The sequence below is a fragment of the Rhincodon typus genome, chromosome 14, assembly GCF_021869965.1.
Source record: "Rhincodon typus isolate 14 chromosome 14, sRhiTyp1.1, whole genome shotgun sequence".
Lineage (NCBI taxonomy): Eukaryota > Metazoa > Chordata > Chondrichthyes > Orectolobiformes > Rhincodontidae > Rhincodon > Rhincodon typus.
In genome coordinates, this window is record NC_063345.1 from 39,196,630 (window position 1) to 39,219,141 (window position 22,512).

Genomic DNA, 22,512 nt, shown 5'->3' on the forward strand with positions numbered 1-22,512 from the left:
AGAGTTGGAATAAAAAGCGCTTTAAAGAAAGAGCAGAAATATTAGCCATTCCAAGTCCTCCTGATGCAGCCCAGTCAATGGAATATGACACAGTGAATTCTACCAGGGAAAGTAAAAGCAACAGCAGCGATGACGACCTCATTATCATAGATGATGGAGCTAATGAAGGATCCAGAGGCAGTATTTTTCATCACAGCCCCAAGCAGGAAAAAATAGAAACAATGGACTTCCTGAATCTCAGTTGTGCCAATAACATAATTGAAGAGAATGGTTCAAACAATACTGGCCCAATTCATCATGGTACTGCAGAAAAGTTACTTATTTCAGAAGGAACACAGACCAATGAACTTGCTGTTATAAAGAAAATTGAAATAGGTTCCAGTGGCACCAGGGAGCCCACAAACTCCCATTCTAACTTGAAATCTCAAGAAGATGTTTTAACACACAAAGCTAATGAGATTGATCCAAATACAACAAAGAATTATACTGCAGCCACCGTACACTTTCTGGAGAAACAACTGGATCAAGCAAGGAACTTGCTGGATGAAAGAACCACGGAAAGAGATTGTTTTAGAAAGGAAAGTGAGGAACAGGCCATCATAATAGAGCAAATAACAAAACAGCTGTTGGAGTACCAAGAAAATGAAAGACAACAAGTCCAAGCTACACTGAGAGCAAGTCTAATGGAAACTATAAATATTGTTGGACCTGAAGGCTGGAGCCTTGAGGAAATTAAGGCATATTATAAAAAAATAGTGCATGAACGTGATGACTTGGCCCAGCAGTTAGAAGATGCAGTAAAGAAGGTGGAAAACTGTTCATCAGAAAGTAAACAGTTGAAAGAACAAGTATGTATTTATTTGATTTGAGAGCAGAAAAACTGAAATGGAATATCTGATAGACAAACTGTTTTTATTTAATTATTTTTTCCTATTCAGCTTGAAGTTACTACCTCCTCTATCGCTATGAATCATCAGTCAAGAAGTCAAGATGCAAACTTGTTCCCAGGTCCCTTCTGCTGGCACAGTCCAAAGGAGATGCATGAGTGTGGCTCTTACTCACACTGTGATGAGGTTTCAGCCTCTGTCAGTCCTCTACTTTAAATCCCAGTTTAAATGCCCTGTTTAAATCAGGATCTCACTATTTTGGAACTTGTAGGAAAAATCCGCCTTGTGTATGCTGTAACATCAGATTTAGGGTCTCTTGCTGTGCAGTAGTAGTATCCTTAATCCTCAGCATGGAGACCTGGGTTCAAGTCCCTCCTGCCCCAGATATGTGTTGCAACATGTCCAAGCCAGTTGATTAAAGTAACTAGACACTTCAATCTAGACCAAGACTCCAAAAGAATCAAACAAAGAAAAATATTTGTAACCATCATACTTCAAAGCTCCCAACACATCAGGAAAGAATGAACCACTTGATTCAAAACAAATAGTCTGCAAACAGTGTGTGCCCACCAACTGTTAATTTGGTTTGGCCCACCTGTGACTCCAGAACTGCCCTCATGAATGGCCTACAAACCCACTTAGTTCAAAGATAATGAGGGATGAGCAACAAATGGTGGCCATGCAACTCACACACACATGCCATGAAAGTATAAAGCAAAAGCAAAATTCCCAAAAAAATGTCCTGTTCATACTCCCATTGAGGGAAAGAGCTGATGATCAGTAAGAAACTTAAGAGATTTAATCAAAATATTTCTATGTGTCCTACCAGAATTTGCTACCAAATCAGAACAAGATCCAAGAAGAGTGTTAACATTCAGGAAGGTCTTAACATTCTCTTTCCAGACTTGGATCCTTGTATTTAACAAATGGATCAAAAATTAGTTCATCAATTCAGTCCTGTATCTCTTCATATGTGAAACAGGAACAGGTTTGTTGCTGCTTCGTATTTGACTGGTTATCAGCCATCTTGACGTGAATGCTGCTTAACCATATAGCTGGGCAGATCTGAGAACCTAATGATAAAAGAAAGGGAGATACCAGATTCAGACACAGAATTACTTGCAGTGCTAACTATTCCACATCATAGTGATCTGTGCAGGAGAGATCCACACTGCAGATAATTCCACCAAGGGTGAATAAAGGGTACATGTCTTTCAAAGACCGTTTATCGACCCTCAAATGAGCTGATAAACCTGTATGAACAGGAATCCAAAAAGTTCGTGTATCCATCTGAGATGTCAAGATGTCAATGGGACTCAGTCTATATTCTGAAGAATCCTTCTTGTTTGACAGGTTTGCTTCTATCTTGTATAAAATAAACTTTAACCTAAAGAAAGTCTAAACAAAGCATTCAATGTGCGCTTTAATAGTGGTTTTTTTGTGCAATATGTTCAGCAAGCTGGCTAGTGTTGGCCCTTGTGTTTAAAACACAGATATTTAGATTTAATTGTTGGAAACATTCTATTGAAAATTAATACATTTCCAACTAGTATAACATTTCAGTTGACAAGAGCTGTACACTTGATGGCACACCTTCATAACTAGTGAGAGCACAATCTCAGAAGGCTGTCTGGTCACAATTCAGCAATGAAGATTCATTCGTGCAAGTGTTAGAATCAGTCATCTGAATTTTCCTACCCTACTAGCATGTTCTTAAAACACAGAAGTGTTTGTTAAACTTCTCACTGTGCTAGAGAATGCTTGTTAAAATCAGCTTATAGTCATTGAATTTATGACAGAGGCTGCCTTTGTAAAGCAGCTATTGAAACATTCTGCTTGTCTTAACTCAAATAAGTTTCTGTTGCAGGTGCTTTACATGTGTAATTTGCATGCCAAATTACAACATTCAACTTTCTTACAAAAACTAATGCATTTATATTAATGCAAGGCCATCAGAGACTCAAGTCAGGCAAGTCACTGATTAAACATGTCGTAGAAAACAGTTTGAGTTGACTATTTTGATTTTTTATCCTGAAGTGCAAAGTCACTTAGACCTATGGACTCATCAAACCCACAAATTATTTTAGCAAGAGGCTGGAGTGCACTGAAACTGATAAATGCTGAGATGATCGAACACCATTGCATAAAATCCAATGCGATAAGACTTTCTGTGCCATTAGCTACAAATCCATAAATATGTAAAACATGTAATTTTGCTAAATAATAGCATTTCAAAAAACTACACCTGTTGTTATTAAGTTGCCTGTTTAAAAATTAATTCTCACTATTCTTATACCAGTTCTTTTTTTAAATAAAGAAACTGAAATTCAGGTTTGGCTATTTTGAATAAGGCTCAGAAAGAGAGAAATCATGTGGAGCAGTTACAAATATATATTAAAAAGAACTATTTTGCATTTACATCTGTTTGCTTATAACAAAGATATTTCATTTGAAGAACAGGAAATGCAAACTTTGAATAAACGTAACATGCCTTTTTGAGTTATTAATACATTAAAAGGACTGTGATTGTTAATTGACTTAAGGTATAAGAAGAAAATTGCTTCTGTTTCTACAGCTTGGAAAAGTAGAACAAGAAAGAGACCAGTTCAAATTGGAGTATGAAAAAATGAAACAGGATTTGAAAGCCAGCACAAATAGAGGGGATGATTTTTATTGGACCAAAAAGTCAGCTGCTGCGTACAGATACTCGGAGCTGGAGCTAATGCGATCAGAGGTTGAAAAATTAAAGGGACAGAAGGTAGAACTGGAGGAGAAATTGGAAGAGGCTCTGAGGTGTAATGCATTATGCAAAGAAGCATGGGATCCTTCCACTAGCCAGGAAGTTGCCCAAGCCAACAGGTAATGAAACACATGCATGGTGGGTAAAGAGAAAGTCTTGCTGATCGAAAACCTCTTTAAATGCAACCTTCACCAGTTATGACCTTTGTTTTAATCCTTTTAGCCTCAGTTAATTCATTTACTTGAAGTCACTTTAGGAGGTTCTGTTATGAACTTTTTTTGGATTCTTTCTAAAGGTAGATGTAGCAGCAGTTCTTTTATACCAGGTCTGTGAGACTGCAAAGAGGAAACAAGTTCAAATTCCAATGAATTACCAATGTTAACAAAGAACATGCTGTCTGGAACCATGTGATTTGCATAATTCAGACAAACTGCAGTTGTCAAAATTTTTTCTAACTAGGTGCTCTTTCATTTCGGCCAGGAAATGATAATTGCTTTAGGCAGACTTCCTCAGAAAACTTTCTGTTAATGATTACAAAGATCTGTTGCATGGAGTATACATTGACTGAAATCTAAGATACAAATATGGAAGTCATACAGTGGGAAACCAGAGAAAGGAGAGAACTGTGGGAACAGGGGCAGATCTGAAAACGTAGTCAGGATAAAGCAACAATGGTGAAAATAGGAGAACTGTGTCAGAACAGTGGGATTTTTATGAGCACAATGTGGATAGAACAGTGACAGGGACAAAGACCACTTTGTGAACAGTGGAATTTCAGAGATCATAGCAAGGATGAGGTAGTGGCTGGGAAGGAAAGCACTGCATGAATAGCAGAAAGCCAAAAAGCACAATGATGCTAAAGCGAGCCGAGTTAAAAGAGAGACAGAAAGAGCGAAACCACTGAGAGAATAAATCAATGAAAGAAAAACTAAAGAGTGACTTCATAGAACAACATGTGGGTGATTTGTTGGTGAGAGTGACATTTTCATTCCTGTAGACTGTGGTTTGAACTAGGATTGGAAGATATAAAAGTATTGTTGAATTTATGGCTTAACTACTTAATTAACAAAGCTTCAAACAAGTAAAACCTCTAAGTTAACTCCTTATAAAATAAAGTGGTATTAGCACAAAGAAGGATCTGATTTGCGATAATGTTATAAACTTATTTTGGTTAAGCCTATTAGTAATTTAAGTAGCAGCATGGGACTGTATCTCAGTCCTAGGAGCGCGTGACCTATTTAAATCGGGAACTTTTAAACGCAATTTGCAGATGCTACAAAAGCATTGTGACCTACAGAGAGGCTGAATCTCAGTGTTAAAATCATTGAGTACTGAGAAAGCAAGCAAAAGGTCATAAGATGATTGTGTCCATGTCAAAAGCATTTGAGTGTAGGTGTGTGAGACACACAGTTGTATCTACCCACAGAGTGACATGGTAGAAATATGCAAATCATGGGTATCTGTCAGCTTTGAAGTGCTGAAAATGTGAGATTATTTATATTTAAGGAATAAGTGGAAATAAAATGAAAAATTTTGAGTATTTGTACATTCTCTGAATTGAAACGGGTTTTACCATGCGATTTTTTAAAAATTAAGCTAACATTTAATGTGTGCTGTGGATTCAATGTTCTTTAACTCAAAGTCAAGTGACTTTGGAGAAACAGCTGAGCAAAGTTTTCAAGGTGATGTGAGGTGGGGTTTATTGCCTGAATTAATGCAAAACTCTGGCTTGGAGCGAAATTGGGGCCCCCAATGCTAATGGTTATGTAGCAGCCCTCTAGATATTTTCACAGAGTTCCTACAGTGTAGAAGCAGGCCATTCGGCCCATCAGGTCCACACCTACCCTCCAAGGAGCATCACACTCACCCCTATCCTTGCCCCTCCTTATCCCTGTGACCCTGCATTTCCCATGGCAAATCCACCTAACATAGACATCCCTGGACACAATGGGCAATTTAACATCGGTAATCCACCTAATTTTCACATCTTTGGAAGGAAACTGGAGCACCCAAGGAAACCCACGCAGACAAGGGAAACAAACTCCACACAAAGTCGCCTGAGGGTGGAATCAGACTCAGGTCCCTGATGCAGTGAGGCAGCAGTGCCAACCACTGAGACACCATTCTGCCCTGTTTTCTAATACACCTGTTGAGAAATGTTATGACACACCTCTGTAGCAGGTGAAACTTGAACCCAGGCCTCTTAGACAAGAGGTAGGATATTACCACTGCATCACAACAGCCCAGTAACCCTTTCTAGACTTAGAGTTCAGTTCCCCAGAGCTGGGCTCAGCGTAAAGAAGACACTTTGAAGCTGCACAACTCTTTGCAGAAACCCTGCTTCTCAGAATAAATTCCTGGGAAGCTGATAGAGTTTTTAAGTACCGGCTTTTCTGTTAACTGGTAAGACGTAAAGTAGTGAACTGTGCCTAATTCTCAAAAAATTGTTTAGAATCAGGACTAGGCATTTATTATCAAACTACAGCTATAGCCAATTCAGTTTCGTCAACAGGAAATTTAGCGGATGTGAGCAGTCATCACATTTTATCCTTTGTTTCCAGACCCTTAGCCCCCAAGGTTTTCTTTCCCTTCCTTGTTTTGGAAAATGCATCACCTCTGCAGGGATTTTTCTCTTTGCATTGTGTGGCTGGCTGTGTGGGACGTTTATGGATAAAGTTTTAATTCAGGATCGTAGCTTAGGTCTTAGCCAGAGTATGCCATTGCTTTAAAATAGGTTTTATGCCGACTAGTTGGATGGTTTTGAGTTTATTAAAGACGTCTTGTGAGTTTTTTTTATTTTTGATAGCAGTACCAAAAAGAGATAATTGACCATTCTGGTAATGGAATTTACACTAATAGAACAACTAATGGAGTGGTGGGGCTTGATTCTCAGCGTGCTGTTTGCATCAGAGAAGTGAGGGGTCCAAAGTTTTTGAGAAGGTCTGTAGCTCGGGTTGTGGATGAGGTTGTAGACTTGCTCACTGAGCCGGTGTGTTTGATTGCAGACGTTTTGTCACCCTGCTAGGTAACATCGTCCGTATGCGTCTGGTGAAGCGTTGGTGTTCTGTCCCCCTTGTTATTTATATGCCTTGATTTACTGGAGTGGTTGTTTTTCAGTGGTTTGTATATCGGGTCCAGTTCAATGTGTTTGTCAATGGAGTTCCAGTTGGAATGCCAGGCCTCCAGGAATTCCTTGGCATGTCTCTGTTTGGCTTGTACTATTATGGATGTGTTTGCCAGTCGAATTTGTGTCCTTCTTCGTCTGTCTGTATTGAGACCAGTGAGAACTGGTCGTGTCTCTTGATGGCTAGTTGGTGTTCGTGTGTCCTTATTGTCCGTATTCTTCCAGTTTGGCTTATGTAATGTTTCTCACAGTCCTTGCATGATATTTTGTATATTACGTTGATTTTATTGGTTGTGGGTATGGGATCCTTTACGTTCGTCAGTAGCTGTCGTAGGGTGGTTGATGGTTTGTGGGCTACCCTGATATCTAGGGGTCTGAGTAGTCTTGTGGTCATCTCTGATATGTCCCTGATGTATGGTAGGGTGACTAGTGTGTGTGGCCATGTTGTGTCTTCTTGTTGTGGTCTGTTGCAGAGATAACAGCGGATTGTGCTTTTTGGGTATCCATTCCTTTTAAAAACTCCATATAAGTGCTCCTGTACTGCTTTGTGCAGATCCAGGTTGCTGCAGTCTGTTGTGGCTCATTTGAATAATGTCCTGATGCAGCTCCATTTATGGATGTTGGAGTGTTTGCTGGTGTAATTGAGTATCTGGTTCATATATGTGGTCTTTCTGTATCCTCTAGTCTGGAGTTTGCTGTTGTTCTTACATTCTAACATTAGGTCTGGGAAGGGTAGTCGGTTATTGTTCTCTTCTTCTTTTGTGAATTTTATTCCAGTGAGGATGTTGTTTAAGTATCGGTGGGCTTCTTCTCGTCTTCATGAAGGTGTTATCAACATAGCGGAATCAGAGTTTGGGTTGGATAGTAGGGTGGGCTGTCTGTTCTAAACTTTGCATTACTGCTTCTGCTATCGGTTCTGATAAGGGGAATTCCATCAGTGTTCTGTTGACTTATTTGAATATACGGTCATTGAAGGTGAAGTAAGTTGTGAGCTACAGATCCAGCAGGTTCAGGAAGCTGTCCTTGTTGATGCTGTTGGTGTCATGGGGTATCTGCCTTCCTGATTCGTCCAGCAGTGTGGCAATTGTCTTTTTGGCTCGGTCGATGTTTATGGATATAAATTGTACTGTTATGTTGAAGGATATCATTATCTTGTCCTCCTCTATTCTTTTGATGATGTTGAGAAATTCTTGGGAGGAGTGGATAGTGTTGTCTGCGAAGTATTTCAGTTTCTGTTGTAATTCTTTGGCTAGTCTGTGTGTTGGTGTGCATGGTAGCGAGACAATGGGTCTGATTGGGACCCGTGGCTTGTGTGCCTTATGGAGTCCTTAGAAGTGGGGTGTGTTGGATCCATCTAGCTTCATTTTTTGGTAATCTGTCTTGGCGACATCTCCTGAGTTGTGTAATTTCTTCAGTGTTGTTGTAATCTGGTTCTCTAATTGTGGTGATTGAATTGGTTCAGGAGTAGACAGGATTGTGGTGAAGCTGACGATTTTCTGATACCTATTGCCATGGATGAAGGATCAAGGAGCATGGTCACCATGGAACATTTAGGGACATTGTGCAGAAGAAGCAATGGCATGATGACTAGGACAGGCATTTGGTGAGCTGCAGCCATCAGCTGCCAGCTCTCTTTTACCTATCAGGTATTTGTGTGATCTAGTTTCTTGGTAGAGAAGAGGAGAATTAGAATTGGGATGTAATTGTGGTGAATTGGGACTTTATTGAGATGCATATACATGGAGCTAACATTGTCATAATTCAAAGACAAGATTCTGAAGTTGTTAAGTAAAGCATGAGAGGGACGTTAGGAAAAGTTTTCTGGATGTTGAGAATTTTGATTTTTTTGTCACCATTTTCACCATTGCTTTCAACACACCAGAGGGGAAAATTCCACCCATAACTTATATAAACGTTTGAAATGTGAATCTCTGAAAATATTGAGAAATTGCCTGTATAGTATCAACTCATTATTATTACCTCATGAAAAAATCAGAAATAGATAGATATTTACCATCATCTAGAGATTTTTTTTCAGAAAATCAGCTGCAGGCTAAACTGAACAAGTGTGTATTACTTAAAAATAACAACTGAAAGAACTTCTGGAAATCAGAAACAAAAGCAGAAATTGTTGGAATAGCGCAGCAGGTTTGGCAGCAGCTGTGGAGAGAAATCAGAGTTAACATTTCGGGCCCAGTGACCCTTCTTCAGAACCTACTCTATTACTACTGATCTACATTCTAAATCCTGTCTCTGCCCGGCTTATTGTCAGATAGAACACACCAGGACATCTAATCAGTTACTTTGTAATGATTAAGGAAAACCATAGGAGAAAACTCTAACTATCCTGATATATATGCACACAGAGAAAATGTGAACAGAAACTGAATGTAAATGTGAAAATAAGACATCACTTTGCATTAAAAAATACAAAGTGAATCATTTGATTTTTATGTTCCAAAGCAGTTGTATTTTGCATCAGCTTTCCAGAAGTTATTCCGTGTTTCTTTACAATGCATTGATAAATAATTACAAAGTTGTATTGTTCTAAAAGCCAAATTGTTTGATGAGGGGACTGGGTGTAGTATTTCATCTTGGACATGTTTTTAATCCAGTCCAGACTCATGGGATGAAAATCTGCCTGCAAACATTCGAAGTGTTTGTTTACTCTCAGTGCTGTTCCTATTATGTTCTTTTCCCATCAGTTCTATCTTGGCAGTCTGTTAATAAGATGGGAATATCTCGCAATTTTCCTTTTGGTATGACTCTTGTGAGGTTGGAGTTTTTTTAACAGTTAACAAAGTATTTGATGGTAACATTAAGTGCCCAAGATGGAAAATGTTTTAGTTTGAAGTAATGTCTGTTACCTCAATGCTTAAGTACGAAACTGGAAAAGTATTTGATATGATGACTAGATTCATTAACCTATATTGTGTTTCAACAGTGTACTGACAAAGTTGAAGTCATTGCGGGTAAAAGTCGGACACCTGTTGGGTTCTGTTCTGCCACACTTGGACTTAAAGGACATCAGTTACGAAACAGATATAATCGATGAAATTCTAGAAAAGGTGATTGAAGCCAATAAACTCTGAGCCAAATCTTCCATCTTATAACGTGCTTTGGAAAAGACAACCAACCTTTGTTCATTTTAGCAACTCTTGTTATTTTAAAAAGAGCATATCCCCGAAAGAGAGAACGAGAGTTAGCGATGTACAGGAAGCATTTGCACACCTCACAACTTCTACTGCTGAAAGTATCAAAACTTGTTTTGATAACATGCATCCGATCAAATGTGTCCACTTGTAATGAAATTTATCAGATCTGCTGAAAAATTACACAAACGGCTAGTCTCTGTTTCTTTTTAGCCTCTTTTTATTTGTAAGTACTCCAACACAAAGGCAGTAATGTATAGTTCTGATTAGATAAGCTTAATCTATTGATATTGGAAGTGTGAAACCAAGGATACAGCACAACCTTAAGCTAAGTTAATGTATTATACTTGCAGAATCAATTGTCTGATGCATTCAGAATGTCACAATGACAGCTTTTTAAAATTAATTATGGAGTCATTGGCAATGTCAGCATTTATTGCTCATCCATACATACTTTTGAGAACGTGGTGGTGAGACACCTTTTTGAACCACTGTGTGATGGTGCTCCAAGAACGCTGTTAGGTAGTTCCAGGATATTGACCCTTGGGAATGAAGGATATCATGTATCCCTATGTGTCTGCTGCCCTTATCATTTTGCCTGGCATAGATCACATAATTAGAAGGTGCTGATGAAGAAGAACTGACCAGGTGTTGCAGTGAAACTTATGGATGGTACACTGCAGCCATGTTGCACTAGTGATGAAGGGAATGAATGTTGAAGACAGTGGAGGGACTATCAATCAATCAGGTTGGTGTGGTTTGAATGTTATTGGAGTCGCATTCATCCTGAAAAGTGGAAAGTATTCGATCACACCTGTAACATGTCGATGCTAGACGGGCTTTGGGGAGTTAGAAGTTAGGCGAGTCATTCACCACAGATTTTCCAATCTCTGAACTCGTCTTATAGCCTCAGTATTTATAAGCTGATCCAGTTAAATTTCAGGATGGTGATCCCTTCTCCCCAGGATGTTGATTGTGTGGGATTCAGCGATAGTGAAGCTGCTGGATATTATAGGGAGATATTTCAGTTCTCTCTAGTAGAAGCTAGTCATTGGCTGAGACTTGTGTGACAGTGTTACTTGCCATTTATCATCCCAAGTCTGAATGTTTTCTGAAACTATTGAGAATAACAAATTAAGAAGGTAAGAAAGTATAATTTTAGTTTTTCTGACTGTGCTGTATTATTTAATCTCTAATGATCAGAGAAGAAAATCGACAAAGACCTTTTCTTATTCTTTCAGTAGCAAGTAGATCAGGGGAACACCTGATTTGTGCTATTGCAGTGGAGTTGTACAAACTTTATAAATGTATGTAAATATATGTCAGATTCTCCAAAGGGTTAGTGAAAGAGAAACAGGATAGCAAGATTCAATCCTCCAAATGTTGCCCACTTCTATCTCTGACTGAGATTTATCCATTTTGCCAAGGCTAATAACATGAAATGCACCTTAACCATAATAAATAGGTCAATATCCTGTTTGTGGCCGAGACTTTTAACTTGAGTGGTGAAAAATTTAGAGTTTGAACTACTTGGAATTACCTGGTTGTACTTAAAGACATGTTAGTTGATGCAAGTCACCTTTATATAGTGAGAAAAATAGATTTGTAATGTTACTTGAACTCAAAACATTCAGTCAGGTTCCTGGGTTATAGCTCCCTTGCGATGATTACTGATCAACAGTGAGAATAAGTACCCTGGAGGTTTCCACCATATTCATTGCAACTTTGACAGAGAACTGTCTAAGTATTGAAAGACATTAATTTCCATTATGTCATTCAAGCTGCCAAAATCAAGCGTAACTTACCTCCCAGGGTGGTTTGGTCTCTTATATTAGCATGTTCATTTTTACTTTGATTATTATGAAACTAAATTAATTTCTGATCTGCAAAATATGATTGTCAACCTAATGAACATACTCAAATGCTTTGGTTTTAATGGGACATGGTGTGTGACATTGGGCCTGGAATTCTAGTGATGAAAGTGTGGCAGAGTAGAACCCTTTGCCATCAATGAAATCAGTGAAGTACAATAGACTCTTTCACAAAATATGGATATGGGAATATTAGTATCCTCAAGATTGGCTATTAACCCTGTAAGGGCACGTAAGTAGCAACCAACCAACAGAGATCAGGAAAGATAGGGTCAGGATCCTAGAATCAGTTCTTTGATGTATGTCCTTTATTGCCTAAAAAATGTCATCTTTGCTATTTAGCTCTAGCCATCTCCTGATTGACACAAAAATGAAATACAAATTTGCATTATTTTTGGTAAATTCAAATGCAGTTGCTTGGTAATAACTGGTTCTAACTGTTAAATTATTCTACCTTAAGAGTGTAGGTTTGGAAAGCATACGTTGTTGCTTAACCTTTGGGATTTACATTCTAATAAATAAGACTAAGCAGATCGGAGGTTCTATTTGACCACTTTGAAAGTTCTAAATTAATACATTGAAGGTAGCTTTAGTCCATTTTCTTATGGGTTCAGGTTCACTTGCAAAGATATTCATAGTTTGAATCAAAAATGGCAGTCTTATTTGAAGCAATAAGGATGGCTGCTCAGGGAAATTAACACCTCTCACTGATACAGTGGTTATTAACCCTACATTTGTATGGTACCTATTGATTTCTAACAGAGGTTGAAATATTCAGCAATTATACAAGACCTTGCGGTAGGAAATTACAAAGAGAGCTTTAATCTGCATACACACAAGCTAAATTTAACCTGTTGTAATCTAATGGCAACACCAGACATAAAAACAGGCTTTCACAGCATTATTGATACATCATCTCTCACCAAAACTATTGTAAAAGCTATCCCTTATTATTAAATATTGCATCCTCAGACTGTGATGAGTGAGGATGGGGATAAGATTGATGGATGGTAGCAGCCTGTCAAATATTTGTGAAATTTCTTGATTTTTTCAATGGTAAGAAAATAATCTGGACTGATGTTGTATTTGGCAAAAGGAAGTGGTATGTATAAACTTACTATTCTATATGCATTGATTTCGGGCAGTGTGTATTCAGTTGGATCTATAGAACAAAACTGCTCTTCTGTCAAGTTATTAAGAGAAAGAATGAATTCAGTTCTGATTGATCAAGTTCTCCACACGTCCACCAGAGGTTTACAACTAATTTAATCATTTTATATAGTTTACTGTTATTAGCTGGATAAACTGAGCAGCCAATTTGTGCACAGTGAAGTTCTACAGATCGTAAATGAGATAATGACCAGTTCATCTTTGCTTGGCTGTGTTTTGTTGTGTTAACTGAGGGACAAACATTAGGCAAGAGGCAAGCAGAACTGAGTGCTCTTACCTGAATAATTTTGTGGAATCTTTCATGTTCCTCTGAACATGATGGTGTTCTTAATTTAATGTATGATCGAAAGTACAGCACTACTTCAGTTCTCACTCCATCTAGATTATACACCTGGAGTACATAAGGTTTCAACACAGAATCTATGAATAGGGTTGGTAGTGCCATCACTATTCAATTAACACCCCAGAGATTGTGAATTCAAATAACACCTCATCAAGTTGTGAAATGGATTTCAGTAAAATAAATGACCATAAAAGTTTTTTTTTTCAACTTTAAAACTTGAGTTCATTCACCAATATGTTTCAGAGAAAGGAACATTACACCCAGACCATGCCAAACATATCTCCTCTGATGAAATAACTCTAGTCCTACACTACATACTGTATTTTTAAAATTGACCCATCCCCATAGTATTCAGACCCCTTACGCTACTCTTCCAAATTCACAAAGTCCCTCATGCTTCCTTTATCAATTTTGTGCCTCCTTCATCTCCCACCCTTTTCACCTTCACCAACCATACCAACTCACTTCATATCTTTGCACAAGTACCCATGCACACAAGAGAAAATATAAGGTTCTATTTCCTAATGTTCTATATTATGGACTACAGTCTATTAAGAAAAGCACTCTCATTCATGAAAGCAAATTTTGACAGGTTTTGACAGTTCTTGTCAAATTGGACAGTTCCTTTTACACACAATCTTCTCCACAATTTTAATAATTCCAAAGAGATGTAGTTATGCTCCATGTGAATTGGGATTCCAGCTCCTCAAAATGAAAATGTTCCAGCTCCCAGTACTAAAATGCCTCACTTTAATGTGATATAAATCATAAATAAAACTCCCAGGCTGATTCAGTTCAATGCAGATTGATCCTAATTTATGGCAGTTGTATTATTGTGACTTTACAAATGTAGAATCATAGAATCCCTAGAGTGTGGAAACAGGCCCTTCGGCCCAACAAGTCCACACCAAACCTCAGACCATGCAGACTCATCCCCCTATAACCCACCTAATCTAGGGCAATTTAGCATGGCCAATTCACCTAACCTGCACATCTTTGGACTGTGGGATAAACCGGAGCACCAGGAGAAAACCCAGGCAGACATGGGGAGAATGTGCAAACTCCACACAGCCAGTCGCCCAAGGCTGGAAATGTACCTTGCATATTTCCCAGTTATTTTATTTTGATATAATTAAGCCTAATTTGTGGTTCAAATGTTGCTTCAAATTACAATTTAGAATTTTATTTCATTTTTGGAACATTAAATAAACAGGATTTGTGTTGCGACCCCAGATAGAACCACACGAAGCTAGTAAAATTTGAGTAATAAGTCATAGAATAAGTTATACACTAATGCTAGTGTGTCCTTAAACTGTAACCTAAAATAATTTTCTGCCTTTTTCCAATCAATTTTGCTCTGAATTGTAACAAGAAAACTAAAATAAATTAATACAGTTTTGTTTTTGTTAGCAAAGGTAGTTTGGATTTTGTTTAACTAGTTTTCATGAAGGAAAGTATCCTATTTGTTTTATGTTAGGTAAGAAATGAAATTGAATTGGTAGGTGTGGATTTTCATATTTCTTTTCAATACAATTATTGCCAGTCTTTTCTGTAGGGACTTTGATTTGTTTCAGATTCAATCATTGTCTCATTATCATTACACATTGGTTTTATATCCAGAAAACAAAATCTCCCCACCCTGTGTACAGTAGTACATCCTGTATTAATTAACTTATAAAAACCCTAACAAAAGTATTAGCTGGAATTAGTGTATCTTGCTGAATGAGATAAATGAAACTGATTTATAGAAGTATCAAAGTTCAACTATTGGCCTGTTTTCCACAAGTGTGTTCATTGGAGACTGGTAAAAAGAAATACCTTCATAAGGTTTAGAGACTATAAGGACTGCAGATGCTGGAAGCCAGAGTCTGTAGGTGTGTGGCTAGAAAAACACAGCAGGTCAGACAGCATCAGAGGAGCAGGAAAGTCAACTTTTCGGGCCAAAACCCTTCCCAAAATGTTGACTTTCCTGCTGCTCTGATGCTGTTTGACCTGCTGTGCTTTTGCAGCCTCACTCCTCTATAGACTATTGTTCATAAGGAATATTTTCCAAGGAAAGGACATGCAATCTATCTAGGATCGTTCCAGAAGGTTTTCTAATTTTTTTTTTCTTTATTTGTTAATGGAATGACAACGTAGCTGGCTAGCATTTATTGTCCATCCCTAATTGCCCAGAGGACAGTTCAGAGTCAACCACGTTATTGTGGGTCTGGAGCCACATGTAGGTCAGACCAGGTAAGGATGGCAGTTTCCTTCCCTAAAGGACATTAGTGAACCTCTTTACTGAAAGTTTCAGTCACACCTTAGGAGTACTCTGAACAAATGAAATGGGAACTCTCTCAATATTCCCCTAGTTCCTGGATTAGAAGGCCCCGAAAACTGTTTGCAAGCAAATCAGTGAAACTCAATCTGATTGCTAATGTTAAAGAGAAGCATTGCAATGTTTCAGACTGAAAGGACATGAAGGTGGATCTACCTTCACTGCTCCAGGTCTTGGGAAAGGGGACAGAATTGAGCAAGTAGGGCTACTACTGTATTTTCCTTCCAAAATGATTTTCCCACTATCAGTATCTTCTAAATTCAGTTCTTTAACAAGGTCAGTTCATGATAAGTAATAAATCAATTAATGGCAGTGGCAACTAATGTAATCAGATTGCAAGTTCTTCATTATTAGAAGGCAAGACAAACAGCAATGGCTACTGATGAATAAAAGCATGTCTGAAAACCTTTGAGATATCGTTCATTTTGAAACCAGCTTTATATTTATTTTGGTGAACAACACTGGACTGAGCATCATCTCCAGTCTTCCTCATTAATAAGTCTTTCAGAATTAATTCCACTGAAATTGTAGACTGGGATTGGTATTTAAAGCAGGGTTGTAGCAATCAGTATAACCAGCAAATCACTTTTATTTTGACTTTGGAATCTTGTCCCAGCAATCCAATTTCATATCACCTACAACAGATTTGAACTCATTTTTCAAAAGCAGGAATCTGATGTGGTAAATAGAAAAAAATCGTAGTAGACAGTGACTTTCCAATATTGGAGGAGTAGAAGGAGCTTTACTGTGCAGCTATTGTGCTGTCGGTGTCCAAGAGTATGAGACAAAACAATTAATGGATATCTGAAATAGAAAGGGTTCTGTTTCTCTGTACTAACACACTTCATTTCGAAAATGACAAAAGAGGAACTTGGAGTAGAGAACTGGAAAACAGCATGTCAACTTGTTTTGTTTTAATTGTACAGCTGGTAGTGAAACAAAAATAAGCTGTTTGTGGCATTAAACTTACCACTGTTTCATATTTATTAATTGATTATTAACTTTTTGCAACCTTTTCCAAACCAAATTCTTTTTTCTTAACTGATAATTTATGATTTCTTTTTGTTATGATACATTATATCATCGAAAGTTATACTAGTTTCAAATATCTTGGATTTTTAATTTTTATTTTAAGTTCTGAGTTCATTATTTTATGTTCACCTCTACACTTAGTGTTGCAATGTGTTTGTTTTGGGGAAAAATGGTTATTCCCAAAGTAGAAAAATATATGAGCTATCATCTAAATTTAATTCACCAAATTTTATATCATTATTTAGTCTATATAAATATATATTTAAAGGTTATGCAGTAGCAACAGGAACAAGATGTTCAGTAGGTATAGAATAAATGTTATACAAGGAGCCTACTTCCTGTACTGGGTATGAATGGTGCTGATATTACTTCCACCATGCACTGTGCCACTTCCATCATCTCAACCCTAAATCATTATACCCTCATGGGTTCTGCCTTGCCTGGGGTCTGTGTATTGGGTTTTTTTTTTGCACTGCATTATCTTTATCCAATTTAAGAGTAACTATTTGTCTTACTGTCAGTAATACTGTAAGCACTTCATTTACATTCTTATATTACAGATTACAGTTCTTCTATTCCTCTTTTCAAAGAGTCTCAATAGTATATAGTTGTCAGAGTTACACCATTCTGTACATAATCATTATAACCAGATTAGTTCCCCAGTATTCTAAAAATATCTTCATATTCTGTTTTAAATGTTAAGTTTCTTTTTGTTCTGAATCTGTTTTATAGGTATTTCTGCAATCAGCAGAGGTATAAAAGGTTCTATAAAAGGTTAGAAGTTCTACTTATATTTAAGAGGCAAAGCTCTTTCCTATCTACCTCAGCCAGTGAGAAGCTGCAAAGTTTTTAGTGATCCTTGATGCCAATGACAATATTAAAGAGATCTGTTTGTTTGGATAGTGGAAGAAGGAGAGTTGGAGAATTTGTATTTTAGACCTGAATAATAGAGTCTACCCTCTCAGCCCACCAAAGAACTGACAAAACTTAAATTAATGAGTAGAGGGAGCAATTAAGTTTCTGAACTAGTAGCCTTGAGGCCCAGGCTAATAATGCAGAGAATGTAAGTTCAAGCTTAACGTTGTTAACCAGTCCACCATACTTGTGATTATAATCCCACGTCAATGTGATTGACTTTTTGCCACATCCTGAATGCAGAATTTTAAAGAGAAAGGCAGCCTATGCATTGACGATAACTGTCTGCCTAATTAATGATGTCCACATCTAAGGAAACAAATTTTAAAAAGTAGATGGGTTATGTAAAATTTAAAGACTGCTGGCTATCAATTGCTCCAGTAATGTTGTGGACCTATAGTTTGTTAAATCCAAAAAGATCACCTTACTCCCAAAAGCAGCCAGTCAAGGACACTACTTCAAAGCAGCAAAGTATGGACCTAATGATCAATAGCAAAATGTTGTTAATCGACCATAACATGTAGAAATTAAAAATATCAAGACACTGCAATCTAATGTATTATGTGCCATAGAATAGTAGATATCCAAACCTCAATGTAGGGAAATGTTGGTTTTCTAAATTTCTCCATACATCCTCTGTGCAGCCATATATGATCTCTTTCCATAAACAGTTATAGATTTCAAGCATGAGATGCCAAGAAAATTAATTAAAGGGTTTATTTGCATTATTTTTTAGGCCCATCAATATACTGAGACAATTCTGTAGCAAAAATGTAAGATATTGATATTTTTCTATCCATATATATTTTACTACACTTGGCATTTGTCATGCCATATTGAAGATGGTCAAATGAAAAAGTATTCAAATAAATGATTTTATAACCATTAACAAATGTTAAAATTCAAATCATTAATGAGCAATAAAAAAAAGAGGAACCAATTGTTAGTTTATTCCATCTTACAAACTCAGATGAAAATCGTTTGCTCATCTAAATTTTGTTAAAATTGAGGAGGGAGGATTAACGTCATTATTAAATGCATTTATTTGTATTTCTGTGTGGTAGTACTTAAGATCTGTGAATCTAATCAATGCAAAACAAGGTGTGATGACGAGACAGCAAATGATCCCATATTACACCATGCTACTTGCAAATTTTCTCACTTTTTAAAAAAAATTGGAATGTCAAATTGTGGGCTCTCATTAGATGGAGAAAACTTGTTAGGAAAAAGCTGCATATACCTGCCCTCTACAGTAGATGAAGTCTCCCCACCCGACTCAGTATTCTTAGATATATATTCATGGAGAGGTGTTAGCCTAGTGGTATTATTGCTGGATTGTTTATCCAGACACTCAGGCAATGTTCTGAGGATCCAGGTTTGAATCTCGCCATGGCAGATGGTGCAACTTGAAAATCTGGAATTAAAAGTCTAATGATGAACATGGAACCATTGTCAACTGTTGGAAAAAGCCATGTAGATCATTGGAAGGGATGGAAACTGCAATCTTTACTTCGCCTGGCTTACAAGTTGACCTTTAACTCACCTCCCATGTAAGAATAATAAAAAAAAATGTCCAGCTCTAAAATCTAGCAGAAATTACAAAGCCTCAATGATGTAACAAATTCAGTCAAAATCTAAAGACTATCATGACATTTAATTTCTGATTCTGTTTGATTCACATTTAGAAGTTTCAGGTCTGTTCAAAACTGTCAGCTATCCAAGCAGCCTTGCATATTTGGGTCACATCAATCTTTCTTATCAACAGAAACACAATCTATATTCAGTTCTTTCCTCTTAAATATTTAAACATATGAAAAGAAATGAATGAAATAAAATGCTTATTAAGTAGCTGTTAAATTAATATTTATTGATATTTACAGAGGGCTTTATCGGGTTCTGCATTGTTTAGAAAGCAGTCTGTTTCTATACAAAATGTTTGTTGCAGGATTATCTTGTATTGAGAGTACATACCGGAGGCTGGAGAATATCTGTGGTGTAATTGGTCAATGTTTTACATCCATGTTTGTTACTCAATGAACTAAAGGAGCAGCTCTTTAAACGGACACTGTACTGGTACAAACATTTTTGAAAAGTTATTCCTCCCAGTCAGCACAAAAACTCAGATATATGGTAAAAATCCTGATTCTCTTGTGCTAGATCACATAGACCACCTGTTTGTTTTCAACTGGTGGCATTGTTTGTACTGTCTCCAACACTAGAAACTGCTGTGATTTCAATTTCCTTTTTTTTACTCTTCAATTGTACGGTAACATGTTTAATAATACACCTCACAGTCAAAAATTATTCTAGCAAATATTTTTTTTTTTCATTTTAAATATGTATTACAAATAAAGAGGAATTAAACAATGTGCTGTAAGGAGCATTCTTACCATCCATCATTCTTACCATGGTAGATTAATTAGTAAATTCAAGATGAGCTTGCCAGTTGGTTACGAAATTGGTTTATAGCAGGAGACAAAGAGTGATGTTGGAGACCTATCACCAGCGATGTTCCACAACGATCAGGCTGGATCCACTTTTGTTTGTCATTTATATAAATAATTTAGTTGATAATTTAGAAAGCATGGTTAGTAAGTTTGCGGATGACACCAAAATTGGTGCTATAGTGGACAGTGAAGAAGGTTATCTAAGATTACAAAGAGATCTTCATCAATTAGGTCAATGGACTGAGGAGTGGCAGATGGAGTTTAATTTAGATAAGTGCGAGGTATCGCATTTTGGTAAAACAAATAAGGGCAAGATTTATATAATTAAAAGTAGGGCCTTGGGTAGTGTTGTTAAACAGAGAGATTGAGGGGTTCTGGTGCATAATTCTATGAAGTTTGCATCACATGTAAACAGTGTGATTAAGGAAACATTTAGCACACTTACCTTCATTGCTCAGACCTTTGAGCATAGGATTTGGGATGTCATGTTGAGATTGTACAGGATGTTGGTGAAGCCTCTTCTAGCGTTCTGTTAAGGAAGGACATTATTAAGCTGGAGAGGGTTCAGAAGAGATTTACCAGGATGTTGCCAGGAATGGAGGGTTTGAATTATAAGGAGAGGCTGGATAGGTTGGGACTTTTTCACTGGAGCGTAGAAGGTAAAGGGGTGATGTTATAGAGGTTTATAAAATCATGAGGGGTATACATAGTTGAATGGTGGGTATCTTTTCCCTACGATGGGTGATATCAAGTGTAGACAGCATAATTTTTAGGTGAGAGGAGAAAGATTTTAAAGTACAGACTGACTTCAAACATGGACAAAACAGCTAATTCCAGAGCTGGGCCGAGACTGATAGCCGTCAACATCGAGGCTGCATTTGACTGTGTGTGACTGTAAGATTGAGCAAAAATCCCCAGCATTAAAACATACAGACTTTCAAAACTTTTAAAGGAAAAGGGACAGCTGGACTGAGTCTGCAGGAAAATACCAATCAGCAGGCCTGAGAATAGAGATTGCTGGATGGAACTATTGTTCAGCCTGAAATCCCAATTTACACCCCCTCTCTAAACGAACAGTCGACCAAAACCAACAGACCCTACAATGAAGGGTTAGGGAAGGGTCTAGGCTCGAAACGTCAGCCTTCCTGCTCCTCTGATGCTGCTTGGCCTGCTGTGTTTATCCAGCTCTACACCTTGTTATCTCAGACCTTAGCTAAGACAGTTTTTATACCTCAGGCTACACAGCGTGAACAGTATGGGGCCTACAGAGATACTTGACATTCAACCTCGATCAAAACCCATTCACACATACTCTAACCATCAGAAAGCCAATTAACCTCAGAAGAGAACATCAAGAGCTTTGGTGCAAAAATTGTTGAAAGAGCTGAATACTAGAGATGAGGTGGGAATAACTGCTTTGACAATAAGACTGCATTTGGCTCGGTGCATGGCATCAAAGTGCTTCAGTAAAATTGAAATCAGTGGGAATTGGGGAAATTTGTCCCATATTTAGTCATGTGTGGCTATTGGTGGCCAATCATTTCAAATCTAGGACATCACTGCAGGATTTCATTAGGACAGTGTTCAAGGCATAATTATCTTCACCAGCTTCATCACCTTCTCACCATCATAAGCTTAAAAATTGGGACATCCTGATTATTATATTCAAAGCTCCTTCAATACTGAAGCAGTCAACACCGTCTTAAAGTATTCAGACAGAAACTAAAATGACAAACAACATCCATACTGCAGAAATGCCACACAATGATTATCTCCAATAAGAGAAAATTTAACTGTCACCTCTTGATATTCAACCACATTGCCATTGCTGAATTCTCCACTATCAACATCCTGAGCGGTCACCAATGACCAAAATGAGAGGCTGATTAAGAAGGTGTTTAGCACACTTACCTTCATTGCTCAAACCTTTGAGTATGGGGAGTTGGAACCCCATGTTGAGGTTGTACAGAATGTTGGTGAGGTCTCTTCTGGAGTACTGTGTCAGAAGAAACTTAACAGGATGTTGGTATTTCCATTGGTATTACCATTTCTGAAGAAGGGTCCAGACCCGAAACGTCAGCTTTCCTGCTCCTCTGATGCTGCCTGGCCTGCTGTGTTCATCCTGCTCCACACCTTGTTATACCAGGATGTTGCCAGGAATGGAGGTTTTGAGTTGTAAGGAGAGGCTGATTAGGCTGGGACATTTTTCACTCGAGTGTGGGAGGTTAAGGGGTGATGTTATAGAGGCTTATAAAATTGTAAAGGGTATAGGTAAGGTGCATGGCAGATGTCTTTTCCTTAGGGTGGGGTATTTCAAGACTCAACATATTTTTAAGGTGAGAGGAGAAAGTTTTTAAAAAGATAGGAGGGGCAATGTTCTTACACAGAAGATGATTGATGTGTGTGGATTGAACTTTATTAGTGAAGCAACTGAATGTAGTTGCATTCCACAGAGGTGTCCTGGAGCTGAAATAACTAACCTCCAATAACACATACTCAGGCAGGTTTAAC

The 22,512-nt window shown here is 37.6% G+C and overlaps 1 protein-coding gene across 1 annotated transcript; it reads left to right on the forward strand.

Moving 5' to 3' along the window:
• Positions 1-6: 6 nt before the first annotated feature.
• On the forward strand, positions 7-19,917 carry LOC125484873 (MORC family CW-type zinc finger protein 3-like). The gene is made up of 3 exons (XM_048605400.1): positions 7-848; positions 3,463-3,746; positions 9,696-19,917. The coding sequence occupies exons 1-3, from the start codon at positions 78-80 to the stop codon at positions 9,841-9,843; spliced, it is 1,203 nt and encodes a 400-aa protein (XP_048461357.1). The 5' UTR covers positions 7-77; the 3' UTR covers positions 9,844-19,917.
• The last annotated feature ends 2,595 nt before the right edge of the window (positions 19,918-22,512 follow it).